The 22,592-nt window shown below is 38.5% G+C and overlaps 1 protein-coding gene across 2 annotated transcripts; it reads left to right on the top strand.

Moving 5' to 3' along the window:
• Positions 1-2,578: 2,578 nt before the first annotated feature.
• Positions 2,579-21,566, top strand: HJURP (Holliday junction recognition protein). 2 transcript variants are annotated; one of them, XM_081859674.1, is made up of 13 exons: positions 2,579-2,850; positions 4,174-4,240; positions 5,286-5,344; positions 6,546-6,573; positions 7,854-7,909; positions 10,052-10,106; positions 11,229-11,290; positions 12,038-12,148; positions 12,651-12,723; positions 15,718-17,258; positions 17,609-17,672; positions 19,589-19,676; positions 20,703-21,566. In XM_081859674.1, the coding sequence occupies exons 1-13, from the start codon at positions 2,689-2,691 to the stop codon at positions 20,821-20,823; spliced, it is 2,487 nt and encodes an 828-aa protein (XP_081715800.1). In that variant the 5' UTR covers positions 2,579-2,688; the 3' UTR covers positions 20,824-21,566. The 2 variants fall into 2 exon arrangements, with proteins under 2 accessions (XP_081715800.1, XP_081715799.1); XM_081859673.1 differs by having other exon boundaries at positions 15,715-17,258.
• Positions 21,567-22,592: the final 1,026 nt, after the last annotated feature.

Here is a 22,592-nt window from a genome sequence, read left to right as displayed (position 1 = left end):
AACTGAAACAGGTAAGAAGGGTGACATTTTTGTTTCGTACATCCTTATGTTTCATTGTGGTTATAAGCATAACTGAGTGAGAAATGAGCTTATTATACTCTATATGATGTTTTAATAATTGAGGGTGCCAGTTAAGTTATCTTAATTGTAAATTACAAGTGCAGAAGGGGAAAGAGAGTGGAATATCAACACTGGATGAAAAAGTACATAGACTAACCAAGCAATCCTATGCATGTCTTGCTCAGGTTTCATAAAGTTCCATTGCACTTACTCTCATGTAAAGGTGTATAGGATTGCAGCCTTAATGTAGGATGGGTTCCTACAGATCAGCCAACATCACCAATGAATGGACACTCCTTTTCTCCTCTTGTTTCCATAACCACACATCTCTTAACAATCTGCACAGATCCAATCCCATGCTCTTCACATTTAATGGCATCCATTGCTAAAGAAAACCACAGAAAAAGACAAAAAAACATGTTTTCAAATGGCAATTAATTACATCAGTCAAAGACTCACATTTTACATAAAACTATTTCAAACGATTTAAGAGTTGATGGTGTTCTGCAAAGTCTCTGGAAGAGGCAACTTCTTTTTCTGGGTAATAACCAAAAAGTTATAACTTGAGAAGAAAGCAGCCTTGTATTTAATAGCTTTCTCAACTGCCATAGGCAGTTGGGATAGTGAGTGGGCTGGTGAAGGAGCGATGAATCACTCACTCCATCTTTGGTTTCTATGGTAGCTGTAGATGATGGGAAACACCTTCCTCTATGGCCAGTATAGAAATGTGGAAGGTGGCTGAGGACTGAGGGATTGTTCCATCTGTCCTTTTAAGGCCTGCTTTTGTATTTCATTTTTACCAGCCTGCATTTTCCATGCTTGTCATCCTTTGTGGCCAGCATGGAAATGTGGACTTGAAAATATAAGGCTGAAAAAAGAACAAAGCAAATGGGAAGGATTAACAAGCCATGGAGATAAAAAATATTATCTTAGGTTGTTATCAATTATTGTATGATTTTATTCTCTGCTCTGACAGCATTTGCACATGCTATTTTAACCATGTGGGATTATGTTGGCCCTTTTTATGTACCTACATATTTTGTGCTGATGTTGCATTTTATCTGATTTGATATTTTACTGCATTATTTGATTTGTGTTTTCATTTTTTGCTGTACATCACCCAGAGGACTAGGTTTAAAGACAACTGATATATGTAATTAATAATAGTAAAATTGTACACTATTCTTGTTCTACATATTGATTTTCTAGTAACACTTCAAAGAGATCAATGGTATTTTGAAATAATTTAACAACTGTGATAAACTCTATAGAAACTACGGTTTTCTTATTACTGGTGCCTGAGTTGTTTGTCCCTTTGACACATTATGCAAAAAGAGCTCTGCCTTTTTGACATGAAACATAAAGGATTTAGGGGAAACACATTGTTTCTCAGCTAAAAACTATACTCCAGTAAATTAAGCAGTAGAAACATACAAAAATTGATTTTGGCTCTAGTTTAGGTTCCTTGGTGTTTTCGAATTCTTCATTTCAGTTCCAGTTCAGGCACTAAATTTAACAATAAAACACTTGTTAATTGGTTCAGCCACTCTGATTTCATGTTGCACCATATGAAGAGTTAAACATGCTTCTCCATCCCCGATGACATTTGGTGGAATTCGAAAAGATTTTGCAACAAGCATAATCTAATCTAAGGAAGTCGATGTGACACCTCCTACCTCCTGTCATCGGAATATGATAATCTGCAGATTTAAACTCACCACGTAACATCCCCCCACCTTTTGTTTCCGCTTTTATGCTTAAGCTTAACATCCAGCTTGATCAACCTTCATGATGAACTCAAAAGCTTGCTTAATTCTTTTCCATTCTTTATTTATTAATTAAAGCAACCGTAAAATACTTGAACTTTTGAATCTGCAGATCAGGTAACCAAAAAACCCTATTAAACAGAACAAAAACAAAATAATTAAACGCGAATCAAACACAATGAAAAGACTTATCCAAATAACAGACTCAATAAAAAATATATATCTGCAGCAGTCATTCCCTGATATAATCAGCAGCTGGCATTTTTCAAAAGCTTTATGAAAGCAAACTACTACCATTGCCTTGCACTGAATGATGATACGAGCAATTCCAACCCGGCAGAGTTTATGCCACAATAAATGTGTGAGCTTCCAAAGTGCCACAAAACTCATCGATCTTTAGGTATATAGTCCGTAGAAACAGCTAACTTCGAACGGGCAAAACTAATCCACTACCCATTTGGCGTCTCCTTACATCTCCCTGAACAACAAAACCTTTCTGCTTCTCCCATTCGCACGCTTACGCAGTTTGCGTCGCTACGCTGGCCCGCGCCATTCCCAAATCTCTCCTGCTCGTTCGACTTTCGCGCTCAACGAAGACCTTGCTGAGGGCAGAGAGTTTCAGCTAGAGATAGGGAGGCGGGGTCAGGGGTGGGGCGGCGGCAGCCAGCCAATCAAAACAGAACTGCTCCTCGGGTCTCTCCCGATTGGCGAACAACTACCAATCCGGCGACGGTAAAATGAAGCGCACTCTCGCGGGACTAGCGCAGCGGCGGATTTGAATCGGGTTGAAGGAGTTGCCCAACCTGGAAGCGACCAATCCTCGGCCTTGGGCCGCACCGAACGGGCCAAGGCGACGGCCGAGATGGGGAGAGCGAGGGGGGGAGGGATGGAGAGCCAGGCCGCGGACCGCCGGCGAAGAGGAGGGTCGGGAGGCGGCGGCGGCGGCGGCACTCCAGCCATGGAGCGCCGCCTGAGGAGAAGCACCCTCCGCTTCGCCTCCGCCATGAGCAGCGTTGTGGAAAAGGTGAGCTCGACGCGGCTCCAGGGGCGGCTTCGGCGAGCTGGACGGGCCGAGGGTCGCAGGCCTTTTCCGGAAGGCCGAGGCCCCGGGCGGGATCGGCTCGGGGCTCCTGGGCCGGTTCCTCCCCCCTTTTCCACGGAATATACGTGGGGAAACGTTCGAAATACCCGCTGTGTGACGTCACGGGGGCGAGGAGATAATTAATAAATGCAATTGAAATGTCAGATTTCGGTCCCTCTCCCTCCCTCCCTTCCTTCCTTCCAGCAGGGTTTCTTGCATTCTTCTTCTTGTTGTTGTTTAGTCGTTTAGTCGTGTCCGACTCTTCGTGACCCCATGGACCAGAGCACGCCTGGCACCCCTGTCTTCCACTGCCTCCCGCAGTTTGGTCAAACTCATGTTTGTTGCTTCGAGAACACCGTCCAACCATCTCGTCCTTTGTCGTCCCCTTCTCCTTGTGCCCTCCATCTTTCCCAACATCAGGGTCTTTTCCAGGGAGTCTTCTCTTCTTATGAGGTGGCCAAAGTATTGTAGAATCAGCTTCACTTTCTGTCCTTCCAGTGAGCACTCAGGGCTGATTTCCTTCAGAATGGAGAGGTTTAATCTTCTTGCAGTCCATGGGACTCTCAAGAGTCTCCTCCAGCACCATAATTCTTGCACTCTTAAGGGCTAACTTTTGTCTGTCTCATACAAGCTATAGCTTAGGGCTCCCCAAAAAATGTAAAGGGGAAAAAACTGGATGTACATTTCCAAAATATAAGATAAAACCTACATACAGCAATAGTTTTTTGTGTTGTGTGGGCTCCTATTTGTTATGTGCAAATGGCTTTAGATATCTATTAGGTCCATAAATTACCATATAGCATATATTCAACACAAAAAACATCAACACCCTAAATCTCATCAAACCTAAATCCAGCCCTGTCTGTCTGTTTCAGCCAAATTTGGACACACTGCCTTAATATAAAAAAAATATTAAAAAAAATCAAAATTGGGGGTGGGGGTTGTTGTTTTTATTTTTATCATGTATGTTATGGTTTTATATCTTGATTTTATTCTGTGAATTGCCCTGAGATCCCTGGGTATAGGGCAGTATATAAATTCTAATAATAATGATGATGATGATGTTCCATCACAGATGTGTCATGTAACATGTAGTTGGGCCCTGTGTACTTCCAACTAGATAGGAGTGACTTAACTTGCAAGTAGACTAGTTAGAAGTTTGAATGGAGGTTTAATATGTATGTATTTCACCCCCAAAAAAGCTTTTATTATAATCTCTAGCACTGTAGTCTTAGGTAAAAATGGTGTGTGTTTCTTTTAATCCAGTACAACTTCCCCTTTGATGATGATATGGTCATTTCTATCAGATCATTGACTTATGATACACCTCAAGGTAAGATCGCTTTTATTGATTACTATATTCTAGTTTGCCTTTATAAAAACATAGTATAGAGACTTTTTGAAACCTGTGGATGCTGTGTCTGTAGTGCAATTTACAAAGTCTGATGAAAATGTATCAAACTTTATTCAATCAAAGACTGATTGGAAACGATGTTTGTTGTAACAGTGTGACTATACATAATAGTGATAGGGCTTGCATGCCATAAGTCATGGTAAACTGTTTACCATGAATAAACAAATTGCTGTCATTTTGCTTTTCCCCTAGCACAAGTGAGATCGCCACAATCTTTGCCTAGCATTGTTTCAAAATTGGGGGTTCTGGTTTATTTCACTGCAAACAAAATGACTACCTGAAGCCAATAAGAAACCATGGCTTCAAACTGTAGTTTGCATGGAGCAAAATAAATTATGATTTGGTTCAGATATAATACTAAGCTAAGAATCGTGGTTTGTTGCTTTGTGCTGGAGAGAATCGGTGGCAAAGCAGGAGCGATCTGTCATCAGAAACTGTTTTGTGGATTGCCACTCTTAGGTATCACTGTATTTCTGTGAATTTTAATTCTGAGTTTACTTTTTACAATCCCCTACCCAACCATGTATATATGGACATACAACCCAGTACAGTGGTACCTCGGATTACAGACACTTTAGGTTACAGACTCCGCTAACCCAGAAATAGTACCTCTGGTTAAGAACTTTGCTTCAGGATGAGAACAGAAATTGGGCAGCAGCGGGAGGCCCCATTAGCTAAAGTGGTACCTCAGGTTAAGAACAGTTTCAGTTTAAGAATGGACCTCCAAAACGAATTGAGTTCTTAACCCGAGGTACCACTGTATATCTCTTCATGCATTTGATGAAGTGGACTGTAGTCTATGACAGCTTATGCCAGAATGAATTAGTCTTCAGAGTGCCACAAGACTTATTTACTATGTTTACTGCAAAAGATTAACATTACTCCTCTGTTTATCACAAATGTCTGTTCTAAGAAATTCTTATGCATGTGGCATTTATTGTAGAAATTTTTGTATTGTTTCTAGGGCCAAGGGTTTGGGGAGAAGAACAACACACAAGCACCGAAATTATAGATCGCTCTCAGGTACGGTAAATGCATAACTTGTAATGACCGTATTTTGATGTTTTCTAAGTTATTGTGACAAATTAAAAATCTAGAAATATCTCTGGGAGACTGGATGCATAGCTATAATAGTAGTATTTTTAAACAATGTTTCTGTGGCAACTTGAATCGGGGAAAAACCATAGATTCTATTCAGGGTTTATGAACTTAAGTTGGAGAATATTGCTTTCTCTCATTCAGCTTTCTCTTTTCCTTAAATTTCAGACCATTGGTAAAGCTGATACCAAAAAGAGCACATCCAAATAGCTCAATGAAATTTGTTTTCATTGTTATACATTGCTCTAATTAATGGAGACATTTGACTGATGAAAACACAGCTTTTGTGGTCTTACCTGCAATCTGAAATGCTGGTGGGGTGATTTAAATTGGTGATACCAGTCTTCAGAACAAAATTCTCAAATTTTGTCTTAATTACTCTTCCAGACTTACTGGAAGATAATTCACTTGATACAGTGCAGATGTATCAAATTCAGTGCGCTAAGACAGGGGTTTCTAAACTTGTCTACGGACCACCAGTGGTTCATGAGCTTCATTCAAGTAGTTTTGTGTGTGTGTAAAGGACACTTACAATTTGATTTCTATGGAATTCATATTTGAGTTCTATGGAATTCATACTGTAATACAATTAACATCCAATAGAAGAAATAAAGCAAAAAATAAAATAAAAATTATGCAGCATCTAGCACAGCACATTACAGGTGCTATAGCAAGCAGAATTATATTTTAAGTAGTACACCAAGTCTTTCAGCAATTTTCAAGTGATCCATGGGGGAAGTAGCTTGGGAACCACTGTAACTAAGAAATATGAAAACTGTTATCTTTGTCCCTAATTATTTTGCCCTGTGACTTGAGTTTGGCAGTGTGTGTAGAAATTGTATATCAAAATATTTCAAGTATTAGAATTCTTGGCAGATCATGCTGCCTGCTTGCCCTGAGTGTGTCAGTAATTAACCAAATGACAATCTTTATCAGTATCCTTCATGTTTCCAGACCAATAGGCAAAGGGTTACAGACATAAGCAATTTTACAATATGCTTATTTCTGAATGGGAGGATCTTTTAAAGAAAAAAAAATACATTCTTTTGAAAATGAAAGCACGGTGCCTTTTTTGTACAAGAAATAATTTTTATACACTGAAATTTTCCTGCTTTTCATATTACAGAATATTGTATCATATCAGGAAAACACAGGTAAGGGAAATCTTAGAACTTTCTGCAATACTTGTATGTTTAAATTGTGTAAAGATTTAACTTTAATGGTTCTTAATGGTGAAAGAAAAAGATCAATTATAAATCTGAGACAGTATTCCTTTCTAGAGCTGGCTCTTAAAAAACAACTGCTTGCAAATATAATAGTCAACAGTTTTTATGAAAGAAGATTAATTTGGCTTAAGATACATGATTTTGTTCTTTTTTGTACTAAATCCACAGATTGATAATCTTGCTGTAATCTTAATTTAAATAAGATATTGCAAAGGGGAAAATACCATATAAAATTGGCTATTTTTATTGGATATGTTTATCAGTGTACTGTTTCTTCATATGAATGTATTTGTATCTTTTTTTAAAAAGCCTGCTTTTCACTTGGAAAGACTTTATGAGCCTTATATGTTATAAAGCAGCATCTAATTGTTCATTCTTGCAAGGTATTCATAAAATAGTCACTTGAGCTTAATTCTTTAGTTGTTATGGAATTGCTTTTTAAATGAGTTTTATGGCTCACTCAAATATGTTTGAATTACAAGCAACTAGCAAAACCTGCAAGTACCCTGTTCCGCCCCATCCCACCCAAGTCTTCCCCCTTTTGTGATGTTTTGGGATCACTTCCCAGTTTGGCGTGATTCATGCATTTGCGGTCGCGCACAAATAGAACACACATAAATGGGGGGGGGGGTTTGCCTGTACTTATTATTCTGAAAAGTGTCTTTGGATGCAATGCATTTCATTAGAAGAGCTGACCTTCCTCTCTTTAAGACCTGCCACTTACCAGATCTCATTAATTCCTAAGGATATTGTGTTAAGCATCAACTTCATGGGACTTGAAGGCAGTTGCTTTGATATATACTCTAGTGTTGGTATGATGAAACCTGTATCATGCCTAATTTTATTTAACTGCCTATGAGAACTATTTAAACATATATTCAACTCGGTTGCATATATGTAGGTGTAAGATCTAGATTTCAAAAATTTGCATTGCGCTTGTGTAGCAAAACTGAGTCTTGTGCTACAAACAATCATTTCCAGGATCACATGAATCATTTTCCCATTCAGAACAGTCACTACAATAGAGGTGGCTGTACAGCCAGTTTTAAAGGGAGATTTCTCCATAGAATTTGTAAAGTGGGGCAAGGGTTCTCAGATGGAAAAGCCAAGTGGCTACCTTTGACTATGTGGACTGATTATAACCTGTCACTGAAGAGAGAGCTATTATCTTCAGCTTTATAATTTCAATGAATTCTTTTTCAATTAAGAAATTGAGACGCAGCTGGCCTCTGACTCTGAAAATGAGAACTACGAGGAGTATCAGGTATGTAGGACCCATGACAGCAGTCAACCAGAATAGTTATCCATCTACTTTTTTCTGGAGTTGTATTTGAATAGGGTCTGTTCCGGGATCCTGTTCATGGGCCTATTGAGGAAATGGTACAGTCACTGAAGGAAGAGTGCAGAGAAAGTGCCTGGCTGGTGTTCATAGGCAGGGAGTTTCAAAGTGTAGGCGCTGCCACACAAAAATACTGATTGTGGTACATGCAACAGTGCCAGTTCCATAGCTCGAACCAGTCTAGCAAGTATTTTTTGTAAACCACTTGGAATTGTTTTACAATCAAACAGTTTATAATTATTATGAAATATATACAGTGGTACCTTGGTTCTCGAACGTAATCCGTTCCGGAAGACCGTTCAAGTTCCGAAACGTTCAAAAACTGAGGCGCAAAAGGCTGCCCGCAAATGTAATTGAGAAAATTGAAAAACACACAACGGAAGTTGTTCGACTTCCGAGGTGCATTCGGAAATGGAGGCATTTACTTCTGCGTTTTCGGCGTTCGGGTTCTGAAACGTTCATCAACGGATATGTTCAAGAACTGACGTACCACTGTATTGGGCCAAGGTGATCCTGCAAGTAAACGTGCCAAGCTATTAAAGGTTTTATGTACTAATAGTAACGTCTTCGACTTGACCTGGTGTCAAATGGGCAACCAGTGCAGATCTCTGACCAGAACTATTATATGCTCACAAGGTTTTTCACTTCTGTTGGCAACCTTACTGCAGCACTCAGAATGAAATGTAGCAAAAGAGAAGACTTACATTGAAGTAATCCAATGTTGAAGTCACCAGTACCTGAACTACTGTGGTCAAGCTCTCCCAGTCCTGAAACAGTCACTGGGGCTACCTGGGCATCAAGTGACAAAGCTGGATCCAGCCCACACCCAACTTTGTCCAGGGTAGACCATGGGAACCATTCACTCACAGTGGATTACGAGGATTCAAGCTCAGTTTATTTTCCCTCATCCATCCCACCATTGCATCCAGACACTGGTCTAGGGCTCACACAGCCTCTCCTGATTCAGTTATTATGCAGAAATAGAGCTCCATGTCATCAGTGTACTGATAGTTCCAAAACTCCAGATGACTGTTTTCAGCAGATTTCATGTAGATATGAACCTTCATCCAACATGGCGTGGGGAGAATGAGAATAACATTAACAGGTTTAAGGGGTGTACTTTCCATCCCACTGAGATTTCCAATGTAGGGCAGGGTAGAACTGCAACCCTATAAAATATTGTTTCTGTGGTGTCAGAAGTGTGCTTAACAATACCCAAACTCTCAGAGCTGTAGGGTGCTTTTCTAACCCTATTAAGAAATGTGCAAGAAAACTGTCCTTGCTTAGAGAAATGCCCCCAAATAATATTATATAGCTTGTGCCAACTTATTGGCACTTCCCCTGCAGTCTTGAATAGCTTCACACCCTGTAAAATTCATGAAAACAGCTTCAGCTAAAGCTGTGTGCTTCTGCATTTAGAATTTGCCTGAAACTTTCAGTTCTGCATGAATCTTTTATCTGCTGGATCCAGCCAATGACCCAGCATCCTGTTCTCACAGTGGCCGACCAGATATGCCTGTGGGAAACCTGCAGGATTCAAACACCAGAGCACTCTCCCCTTTCTGTGGTTTCCAGCAACTGGTATTCAGAAGCATTGCTACTTCCAACTGTGAAGGCAAAACATAGCTATCATGGCTAGTAGCCATCGATAGCCCTCTTCCCCATCAGAAGGAGATTAATCTTCCCATCCCATAACTTTATTTTTTTGTTAGTAGCAAGAAAAGTGTACAAATAATTGAAGGTAATATTAAATTGCCTGTGCATTGAGAAGGTGATGGGGGCAGGTAAATGTGTAGTATATATTTTAAAATGCTTGCCTAAGTCTTTTGAAGCAACATATGTATTGCACAGTTAGATTGTTGACAGCCATAGCCATCGCAGGCTTATGTGGAGTGATGCTAGCATTTGATCGAATGTTTAAATCAAGTACAGTAAATATGTAAGTTTGATAGAATGAAGATCCATTACATCCCTATACGTTGACTCTAATATTAAAGTTGATTTTCTAGCCCAAATTTAGCTAATACAGGGCTGTTGTTTTTTGTTTTGTTTTTTGCAATTATTAAGTCACCTAATGAAGAACAGTCCATGGACTCATGTGGAAAGAGCCTACTTGATACAGGTAAGGCAGACTTGGTGGAAGAGCATTCAAGCTGTCTTGGATGTGGATGACAATTGAGAGAGATGATCACATGCATTTTAAAATTATTATATGCCACTGAGCAATGATTGTTTTGCTTTATTTCTTTCCAATTTACAGGGGAGGGAGGAATCTATAGTCTTTGTACATAAATTTGTACATTAAGGTTGTGACATGCACCTTAACTGAAAAATGATTTCTCATTTTCTTTTGAGCATGACTCCTTGTTCAAACAGTTGAACCCTTCATCAAAAGTTTTCTTCTGTAAGTGAGATAGTTAATATAGCAGTAACCAAATTGGGGTACTGTTTGGACTTATTAAAGTCAGTAACTTAAGGAGCAATATCAACTACTTGTCTTATCATTTGCTGAATCCTGTATTGTTGCCACAATGTAGCCCCTTCTGCACTCTTATTAGTATCCTTAATTTTGCTCTCCTTTGGGTAACTATAATTGCAAAGGGAAAACAAGACTACACCCCTAACTTTGACCCAGTAGCTTTTCTGCATGCCATATTCATGAGCCGCCTTCTGTTTTTGGTCTCTGCCCTACCTTTAGGGTGGGAAAGAAAGAACAACACTTTTAATTCCAACATTTCTCATCCCTATTAAATAGTTACCTATCAAGAGGTGAGAGTAATGAAATGGCTTTGGGACAATACATAAGCTTCACAATCTCTTCCTTCAGGTGTTGCAGGGAAGGAGGTTTTGACGTTGTGCAGTTTGCCCCTTTTCCCAGAGTTGTGCGACTCCTTCATAGTGCCTACAGAGGCATAACTTCTAAAGTGGAGACTCTGCATTGTGCTTGAGACTCCCTGTGTGATTTAAATTCCTGGGCAGTCAGGGTTATAAATTGCATGAGCCTACAGCTACTTTCACCACACTTACCTGCTTCATCCAAGTAACACCCAAAGAGAGGTGTGCTAGCAACGAGGGGAATAATAAACCCAGAGAAAATTTTCAGTCTTTGGAAACAGAATATTGCATAGTTCATTGCCTTGAAGTTTTGTGTCCAGGTTAAATTTTGTACAAATTTCTTTTATCAAAGAAATTGGAAGCAATCTTATATTTGAGATATGTTTTGTTTTTTAACTTTGAATTATAGGTCACAAAAGTGATGTTGAATCGGCATCCATTCAAAGACATTTGGAAAATATGCATATCAAGGTAAATGAGAATTTTGGTTACATTATTTGAACATTTGAAAATTTAGGATATTTGTCTTAGGAGAGATACGATTAGGAAGAAGATTGGCAGGTAACAAGGAATATGAGGAGTGGCTCTGAACTCGAAGCTCCCCTGAGTTCTGCCAAAAGTTTTCTGAATATTCCATAGGCTCTGTCTGTGTTTATCAAACTATAGCCATGAGTTCTGCTTTGCTCTTTCTTACTTTTCAAAATCTGTGATTCCCTTCCAAATTCTTGATCACAGTGTACTAATGTGGCTGAGTGGATAGTATATGAAAAGCCTTTCTCTTCCTTATTGCAGGGACTGCAGTCATTGTGGGTTTCTTCTAGTTTAAGAGAGAAGAGAAAATATTGGTCATTGCCATGTACAGCAAGTGGTACCTATGGAAATCAAGGAATAATAATAATAATAATAATAATAATAATAATTTGCTTGATATGTTAATACAGACAAGCAAATATGGCCTAATAGGCATTACTGAAACCTGGTAGGATGAGACAAATGGAATGTGCAACCTGTTCAAACAGCTCAAAAAGGCTTTGTCACATATGGATTTAGAAACATAGCCTTAAAGGCAAAACCCTCAACAACTTAAGAATGAGAGTAGACTACATTGATTGTGTGTACTATCCTTGTTGGTTCAACATAAAAATCAACAACACTCTTGAGTGGAAGGCCCACGTAGCATCTTGTTTCAACTTCTATTCACTCTTTTTTTAACAAAAGGAAGATACCTCTCTCGTATACTTTTCTGGAACACCTGCAAAGAATAAATACCAAGTCAAAATGGATGTTCTGTTGGAGAATAGTGTCTACTTTGGTCCAAAATCACTTACGGTAACTGTTCAGCTGATTGTATTGAAATCTTTAAACTTATAGCTAGTAATGCAAATCCAGGTTTCTATGTGCAGTTCAGTTTTCCTGTCTTCCCCATTTATTATTTTTTTCTCTTGGAGGTACATTATCTGTACACATTCCTGTGTTTCTATTGAAATGGATGGGGAAGACTTAAGTGTAATATCTCCTGTACTGACACCGTAATAGCCATAAAGTATGAAACCAGGTTAATAGTTATTGAGATGGGATTTTGTTCTTCCTGTGTGTGCTTCGGTCTCATTGGGCTGGGACATAATAAATGGGGTATAAAAATGCAACTGTTACATAATATTTTAAGTTTGAATGTATTATTTGGCACTCATACTCAATTTGGAAAGCATCAAACTATAGTACATAGGATATATATCTCAAGTAGTGTTTAATTGCTCAGTCATTTAAGGCTTGTGTCTTTCTGCAAATCTTTTCTGTTTACTGACTATCTACCTTTGGGATTTTGGCTTAGGTTACAAGACCCAGAGCAAAGAGTGTTTACCAATGGTCTCCTTTGCAAAATCTAGGAGGTGAATCCTTGAGTGGTGAGCATCATGACAAATCCTAAATGTTTTACTGAAATGTAGTGTTTAAAGAAGTAAATGGTTTACTTGCATAAGAAGGCTGGCACAACAAACTTTCCAATCTAGTGAGCACAAATGCTAGCTCTGATTGGCTGGCTTGGTACCGTAATGCTAAGCACTCCTTATAAAACCTAATTAATTGATGTTTTTAGGAACTTTGTTATCTGAATTGGAAATGAGCTACATATGAGTCTAGCTCTTGAGTTTTTTTGTGGAGTATACAAAGACCAACTGGACCAGCATGTACTTACCTGCTATGGCTCCTTTGACAAGCAATGGCTGTAACAGCATATCTGTTTATCTAGCTCCAGCCTGCTCCTTTGCATCTGCTATGAAAAGGCCTTGTAAGGACTGCAACATCTCTTCCCCCGCCGCCGCCATTGCCATTCTTTTTTTCAGCTGGATCCTCAGTGCTGCAAGAGCAACTGCTCAGGATCTGAGTGGTCCAGCGTTCTGCCGGAAGCCATGGAGGGCTTTTAATGCTGTGCCATGGCCTGTCAGAGCACTTTACCTACCTGTCAAAGCACTGGTCCAACTAGCACAGCACTGTCTATGCTTATTGGCAGTAGTTATTCATGGCTTCTGGCACGAGTATTTCCCACCTCTGAGCATAAGAAGAGCCTGCTGGATCAGGCCAATGGCCCATCCAGTCCAACATCCCTGAACATGAGCGCAAGAGTACTCTCCCCTCTTGTGGTTTCCTGCGTCTGGAATCCAGAAGCATTGCTCCTTCTGTTGATAGTCCTCTTCTCCATCCTCTTTTAAAGCCATCCAAGTTGGTGACCTTGGCTGCCTCCTAGGGGAGTGAGCTCCATAGTTGGACAATGCACTGCATGAAGAAGTATTTTCTTCTTTGTGCAAAGCATATATTCTACCACTGATCTGTGGTCCCTCCTGTCCCTACAGTAACTCCATCCTGTCCAGAGTCTTGGCATTTGTTCACAAGCATGGAAGTCTCTGGTGTGTCTCCCCCGACCCCTGTATAACACTCTGGTGGCTGATATGAGCCCACTGTCAGAACTTGTTTTCCTTTGGTAGCTCATTTTCAGTACAGTGGTACCTCGGGTTGTGTACTGTCCTCCTTACGAACACACCGGGTTACGAGCTCTGCTAACCCGGAAGTAGGTGTTCCGGGTAGCAAACTTTGCCCGGGATGTGAGTGGAAGTCAGCAAGAGGCCCCATTAGCATAAGCACGCCTCAAGTTAAGAACAGTTTCTGGTTAAGAACGGACCTCTGGAACGAATTAAGTTCGTAAATGGAGGTACCACTGTAGCTAGATTCTACTGTGTTGTTTAAGTCAGCTGCAAACAATTTTTATAAGGGTAGCACTCTAGGTAATTTTAAATGAATATGCTTACAGGTGTATGGTAATAAACCTGTACTTTACAACACCCTGAAGTATCATTATGAACAGATTAACAGGTAACAGGTGTCTAGTACTCTCTATCAGCTGTAGTAAATTGAATGCTGCTTTATGTCAAAGGATGTCATATTTTCTCGTTCTGTCTTACAAAGCAATTTGTTTCATGTTCCTCCTAGCTATATGTAGTTAAATTACATAGATTGACATTAATTTGAGGCAACATGGTGCAGTGGCTTAAGCTGTGTTTAGATGTATGATATGCAGCTTCAGATTCCCATTTAGCTTTGAAATTTACTGGATAGCTTTGGACAAATGACAATTTTTCAACCAAATTTATTCTTTGAGGATAAGCGAAATGAGGATTGTAAATCTCTGAATTTTTTAGCTTAAAAATGCTTTACTGTAGTTTGATTTTTGTTAGTTATTGGATGGATTTGAAGAATGATGAATGCAGCAATTCAGCCTAATCAAAGTACTGTGCATATCTATATATACAGAATCTTTACTGAAGCTTCTACATTGCTGGAGAAAATTCTGTCTCATTTAAGCGTTATGTGTGTAGAGATGTCCCTGTGATATTGATAGGAATGGGAATATGAGTTTATTTAGGAGCTCTCAACTTATTAGACTGCATGACATCCTTTGGATCAGAGTTGGGGGTCTTTTAAAGGGATTACCAATAATTTGTTTCATATATTTATTTACTTGCATACGTGCAAAATCATATAAAAATATATGTGTTAAAACAAAAATGACATAAATCAATAATAATAATAATAATAATAATAAAATTTATTTATATCCCGCCCTCCCCAGCCGAAGCCGGGCTCAGGGCGGCTAACAATAATCAAATAATCAAACAATCAAATAATCCCACATTCTAAAAATATTTCATTATAAAAATTAATTAAAATCAAATTAATGGCAACCGATTAAGCAAAATTCTGTGCAGGTTGCCAGAGGAGGGAGTCAGGCTGCGCCCTGACCAAAGGCCTGGTGAAACAACTCTGTCTTGCAGGCCCTGCGGAAAGATGTCAGGTCCCGCAGGGCCCTAGTCTCTTGTGACAGAAGAAACAAATATAAAAATGGGTCATATCTCTCTCTCTCTCTCTCTCTCTCTCTCTCTCTCACACACACACACACACACACACACATATATATATATACACACACACACACACACACACACACACACATATAATTTTCATAAGATGGCTTTCTGAAATAGTCTTAAGTTGGTGCCTGAAGCTATGTAGACTTGATTTCACCAGGTAGAGAGTGCCAGTATCTTCATTAAATAGCATATTGGTCTGCATTGCCTCATTATCAAGTGAAACTATAAATTGCTGCTACAAAATTTAATTTAAAAGTAATCATGACAATGATTGTTTCTTAAAACACATAGAAAATATCTGGTTTCACAATGGGAACTGAGAAAATCCTAGGTAATTTAAAAATGTGGTTAGTGCCTTCTTATTTTAATTTTTTTTTCTTACATTATAGCTTGTTTGGAACATCATTAGCAATAGTCTTAATGGTTAAAAAAAAATTAAGTAGTAGTACTTATACTTCCCTTTATTTGGTCTAGTAGGTCACCATGATGTGGTCCTGAGGAAGCAAACAGAATCTATAAATGGGCATCCTTCATCAACATCTCTGCAGCTGTCCAACTCTGCTACTGCAGGCTCAGACATTATGACAATTCTGCCTGAAAATCAGTCTCTTGGGGGTGGAAATGAAACTGCCTGCAGTAGCTTTTTAGAAATGTACGAGTCTGCGGATGAGCATTGTTCTTGGAATAATGTAACAATAGTAGACTTGTATCCAGGAATGGTGAAGGCACTTAGCAGATTGTTGCATAAAGCATCCCGTGAAGCTTCTTCTAATTCATTGATTAAACGGTACAGATATGGCTATTGGCACCCTAAGAAAACAAAGCTTAATACCAGTACAGAGAGAGTAAGGAAGTCCAGACAATTAAAACAGAAGTCTAGCTTGACAATTAGAGAAGATGATTCTAAGGGATATCAATTGTCCATGGCAAATAATGGGCAAATTAGTCCTTCGTATGATGGCAATCATGAAATGCAATGCTCAATGAACAAGGCAACTAAAGTAGTATCTTCCATGGACTGTAATACAGATAGTGTGGAAATGGATGCTTCTGGCATCATAGAAGATCATTCATACACAGAGAATGTCGGACTAAATGGCGTGGAGTCCACCATTTTTCCCAGGGATCTTTCTACAGAAGAAACATCTCTGGTCAGAACTGCATCTTATATCCCTTCGTTGTCAAACTTTGGAAGAAAGGCTCAATCATTTGAAGAGTACTCTTCAATTTGCACTGTAGATACAGGAACAACATTTAATCTAGCAGAAGATTATAAAACTGAGATGAGCACTAGGACATTCAATGCTACATCATGTTTAAGCTTGTCTTTGAATAGAGGCATAAGCTGTGGCTTGCAAAATAACAAGTCTTCTCCGGTGAAAACTTCAAATAGATTACCTGGGAATCATGAAATTAAAACATTCAACAAAGCTGTTTCACTACAGCGAAGTCATTCATTTTCATCACTTCCTGTTAATCGCAGTCCCATCAAAACTCACCAGAAATGTGACGATGCCTTCCAAAAAATGTATAAGGAGCTTTGTTGTTCAAAGATGCGAAAACCATTTAAGTGCTCAACTATATGCACGAGTCCTAGGAAGTCTCCAGAACTGTGCAAGTTTGGTTTTAAAAGTCTTTCTTCAAATTTTAATCAGAAGCGTAAAAATATGATTGAGAGTATATATCAGAAATTGTGTTCTGAAGGGCTTCCCAAAATTCCTACATTCATGCGTGCTGCAAACTTAAAAAAATATGAAGGAATCCCGATGTCTGACACAGTGAATGCCCTAGTTAATTCTCCTGTAAGAACTTTACCTGCAGTTGCCAGAATTAAAAGAGCAGCAAACTTCTGCATTGAAGACTCTCAGACTTCACCGTTGAAAAGATTAAAAAATATATCTGAGAACTCACCTTATCGAATAAGTCAGAAGCTACCTTACTGGAAAAACAGTCTTCAGAAAACTGACATGACTTTCACACTGCATACTCCTAATGCCAACAATTGGACCTCAAACATGGTAAGTAAACTATTGACTTCAAAATATATGAAACAGTACTTCAAACTGAAAGACTCTTAAGTATGCCCTCGGTGACAAGAGTCCTGAAGTAGATAAAATATAAATTTCCAGGACTTGTTTCAAGTAAGCTTGCATAGGACTGGGCTAGAAGTCTTATTATACATGTCCCCGATCCCATTCTTTCTTGAGTGAATTATGGTACTATAGAACAGCATCACTTTGCATCTTGGTAACTGAACAGAATGTGTATGAAGCAGGGGAGGGGAAAAGTAATATTCAGGTTTTCCCAATCTTCTGAAAAATATGCCCCCATCTGCATCATTTTTAATATTTCAACATTTTATTTTTAGGATTCTGGGTTTTGTATTTCTTCAAATCACACCTTTATGGCTGTTCCAAGTACTTGTATAAAAGGTAGGTTTTAAAGATGAGAAAGTAATCTATGGTATCGAATAAGCGTTGTCCAGAGGAAATTGAAGCAGCTCTCTTTAGATCTTTGACAGGAGGCCCATTCTTTCTCTAGCCCATCATTTCTTGTGCTTCCAAGAATTATCCAGTCTTTAGTTACTTGGCCAGCTTTAATTTGAAAAACTTTTTGGGGGGCATCAGCTGTATACGAAAGAACAATAAAATAAGAATAGCCTGGAGGTGTTCCACAGCAGAAGATAACCATTGTTTAGAAAGTACCCATTCTCTTTCCCAGGTCCATTCTCCAGGGGGGAAATAGATATGGACAGAGTGCTGTTAAATACTTGGGGATTGGAGATTTTTAAAGAAAGTTGCTCGTGGTACTGACTGGGTAAAGCTGGAAAACTTAAAATATTCATGGAAATTATTGAAACCTTTTTCAGTCTTAGAAATAATATTCCATTCACATGGCCTGCTTATTTTAAATACAAGAGTAGAAAATGGAACCTAAATCTAGACATGCATACATGTCAAACATAAGCATTGACTTACTGAATTGTTATGCTGTTGGCCAAGCAAACGGGGGATTTCCAGATTTGAAAAAGAGGTTTTTCTTGAGCTAAGGGGGGGGGGGAGCTCTTATATTCCAGTCAGTATCCCACCGCATGTATTTTCGTCTGGTTGGCTTGTTTGTAGCCCTTTAGTTCAGTTCAGTGTGTTAGTCCCAAAGATGTCCTACTGGTGGCAGGGTTGTTTTGTAAAACTAGTGGCTAGAGCATTGTGTGAAAAGAAGGATGGACACTAAGAGCTTATTCACACTTAGCTTTTGCCCTGCTCTTTCCAGGCATAGTTCTACACTTAAAATGCCATGTCTAGATGTGGGTCCCTCTCCCATGGAAACCCACTCTTTAGCACTCAACAGAGCAAACATCTGTTTGGATTTCCAAGGATTGCTCTTTACTCCAATTGAGCTTTAAAGAGTGGATTTTCGCAAAGAAAGCTCTGGAGCAAGGGGGGGGCACTCAGTGCTTTAAAGCACGGACTGTGCCTAGAAAAAACAGAGGAAAGGTAAGTGTGGATAAGTCCTAAGGCTCCAATCCTAACCTCAGTTCCCTGTGAGTAAGTCCCATTGAATGGAATCGGACTTGCTTATTAGACGTGATCAGGATTGCACTGTAAAACCAAAATGTTCTATTTATGTCACATCTTACACAAGCAAAAGCATGAGAACTGTGATAGAACACTTAAAGTGCTACATGGACTCTTAAACATTTGCAGGCACATCCCAGAAATTCCAAGTTCCTTCTCCGCTCATTCTAAAGGAAGAAGCAGTAATTTTTAATGTCTGAGTAATGCTCACATCTGCTGCAGTGATTATTATCTGGGTTTGTCTGTTTTTAATTTGGGTATTGGTTCTGAAGTTCTTAAATTAAAACTGGGGAAGCTGAGATACACAGAATCATTTTGCTTGTACAGACATCCCTTTGCTCCTCTCTTCATTCATGCTGCAGTTAAATCAGGAAGTCTCCAATTAACCATTGTTTCCCGTTTTGTCAAACAGGTAAACTTTCTCCCAGCAAGTTACAAAAACATTGTAATTCCCTTTTATTTATCCACCCTGCTAAGATTTAAAGTATTTTTGTTAACTTTGTTTGCGTTAAATACGTATTCTGTAGTTGACCTCCTTTGTAATGTTTTATTTTGAAATCTTTAAGATAATAGTTTAGTTTTCTGTTAATTATGTTGGTTTGACTCTATATTTGACTTTCTTCAGATGGCTTTATTGATGTTTTATTGATGTTTTAATATTCTATAATCCGCTTTGAGATTTTTATTAAAAATATAAAGTGGTATAGAAATTGCTTTTTTATAATTAGCATGCAAATTTCTTGCTTTACTTACTGCATCTAATCTCATCACAGAATCCAGAATTACAAGTGTGGATGAAAAGATGCCCACGTTTGTGCAAAATAGTGATTCCATAAGAAAATCACAGAACTATACATCACCGTTAAGTATCACCTGAATTCCTTTTCAGTATCCCTTTGCTGTATTTCTCTGTGAAAGTATATGATGAGGAGAAGCAATAATGGTTTCCTATAAGCTACACCTAAGATGAGTTGAAGGACTTGCACTGTAACTTGTCTTAAAATCTACTTTGCACATTGGTGCTTTATGTGACTGGCATCTAACTAACCACTTATTTGTTGTTAAAAACTATTGGATGTTTGACATGAATGTGTTAAATTTGCTCCTTTCAAGTTTGCTAGGACCAGATGAAATTTGGTAGCCCTCTCCTGTAGGTAGTGTGGTTCCGTGTAGCATTTATTGGTATTATAATAGATAGCATATTGTCAAGTTGGCTTAATACATTCTTCCCTCCCCTTTGCAGTGCTGATTCCTTTTTGAGAAATATGGTCTTGGCAGTAGTGTGCCAAATATTGGGGGGTTGGTTTGGAAACTGGAAAGGTATTTAAAAGAATGTAGGAAGTCCGTTATGAGCACAACTTTTTTATATATGACTCAGGGATGACTGAAGAGTTACTTTATATTGGTGTTTTATTGCATTAGTCAGGAGTCATCTCCAAATGGTTAATACTCTTCTAGAGACAATAGATGCTGTCTATCACAGTGAAAATAATGCCATTACTGAGCGAGATCCTGAAATTGCTGCACCTATAGCATCCTTTTGAGCTTGCAGCACTTTGTTGGGTTTAAAATTAGTAACTTTAATATGAAGTCTCTTTACTTATTGCACTCTTTTTATGTGATATACAATGGATTATATTTTGTACAGATTTATCTGAAACACCATGAATATTCACCAGTGTATTATGCAAGGAACTGGAGATTGAGGGAAATGTGTTGTTTTTATTATTATTATTTTATTTTATTATTATTTTATTATTATTATTTATTTCCGTTGAAACAGCAAAAAATATCCTAGTCTTTGGGAAGAAGTTGTTTGCTGCCAGTTCATTTTACTGCATCTTTCCAACACTATTTTGAACAGACAAGATCCTCTTTCCTTTTCAGGGTTTCCAGAAGGCTCAACTATCATGGTGGGAGAATCAGAAGAAGAAATGCTTATGTGGAAGAACTTCTGTGTGAAGACTATGAAAGTTCATTTCTGAATGACTACAGGGAAGATTCGTGATTTTGAAGGGGAAAGCTGTTTGACTGAATTCAAAAGTTCCCTTCCATTTATGAAAAGAACTTGAATCTAGTGGACCTTTGACAAATGGAAGCAAGGGAATTTTCACCAATTATGCTTTTCCCTATGTTATTCACCAGTACCACCACATCTGTTCCAGATGTTCCTTCAACCCTCTGAAGCAGAATTCAGGAGGGTGCAGGAATCTCCAGAGGGAAGAGGGAGCTGAGAGTGCCATGTTCCATGATTCTTACCCTAATTCAGTATCTAACCCATTGCAGATATGTTTTGTCATATGAGAGCTACATATCCTTCAAGGAGCTGAGTAAGCATCTGTTTCTGGAATTCAGTTAATGCAGCTGTTTGCATCTAGGGGCCAAAGTATTATCTGTCTTAAGGGAAAGCACTGTTCCTTCTTGAAGGCTTATCATTGCTTGAGTGTCATTTATGGAAGCAAATGCTCTTTTTGTTTTCTGCAGGTGTAATTTCAGCTATTTCTATTGTGTTTTGCTTGGCTAATCAACTCGTAATGTAGAAATAATGTTTTAACAGGCTATTTAATGCATTTAAGTTACTATTCAGTGAGCTACTCTAGGGATGAGCAGAGCTTTATTCCATTGCTGAAAGTGCTAAATGTGTGAAGATTTATAATGTAATACAGTATGCTTCAAATGTGTTTTAATGTATGTATCTACGAGTACTTGGCACTTATATTGCCTAATAAACCTTTATATATGTTGTGTGAATTTTGTTACATTCCATTAGCAGATTAACTTTTATAGCTCTGTGTTTCCTTTATGTTAATAAGGAGCAGCCTTTTTTAGTCACCAACATCCTGGCTGGGAAGAAATATGTTACGGATTGCAGCCTTAATCTTGCAGTCCTATTTCTTAAATTTCTAGAAATGCAGAAAGTAGTGGTCATGACAGTAGAGACAGAACTTTCATCCTACCATATCCATTTCAGTTTTGCATCCTGCTGCTTTGCCATGTAGACCCAGGAAGGATCAATTTCCCAGCAGAAAATGACTAGACAAGGTTGGTGCTGAATCTTCTGTTTTTATGTGCGCACGGTCATTTTTTGTTTCAGCAGAACTTCCTTACCCATTTCTACCACAAAGCCAAATCTGGCACTAGTGGTTATTATGAACTGCAAATAGGGAATTCTTGTATTCATAGCTTACCTTTAGGAATGAGTATGTTTATTGATCTTAGTGATCTATCACAGCTTCCCCTCGATAATACTGAATAAATTATTCTAGCCTATTTTACAGAGAATACATTGGACATTTGAGGAACGCCTTATAAACAGTAAGCTGTATTCATATAATACAGTAAGCTGTATTCATATAATGGCACATACCAGTGCTTTGGGGCAGCAGTATATTACAATGATGATATGGAAGCTTGCCGTCAGATATATCTATACTTCCATCATTTAAGATGCCTTTGAAAATTTCTACTGTGGGACTTAGTGAAATGTGTGTTGACCTGGCATTCTTTTAGATAAAATCCTAGAGACTTTTTCAGACAGGGCTTTGATGAACAGTAGCACTATATGATTGCTATTTATTTATTTATGAATGTATGTATTTATTTACATACATACAAATGGCTAGTTTCTCCTGCTGTTTGAAAGTTGCACTTCACTCCCACATTAAAAAATAAATTAAAATGCCTGGCTGTAGTTTTTACAGTGCATCCAGTTGAGTGCAGACTTATCCTGAACTACTTATTGAGACACGCTTGGCAGCACAGAAATTTGGCATGCTA

The sequence above is a fragment of the Podarcis erhardii genome (assembly GCF_964252035.2).
Source record: "Podarcis erhardii genome assembly, chromosome: 4".
Lineage (NCBI taxonomy): Eukaryota > Metazoa > Chordata > Lepidosauria > Squamata > Lacertidae > Podarcis > Podarcis erhardii.
Note: the sequence above shows the minus strand (reverse complement) of the source record. Positions and strands in the feature narration are given on the sequence as shown.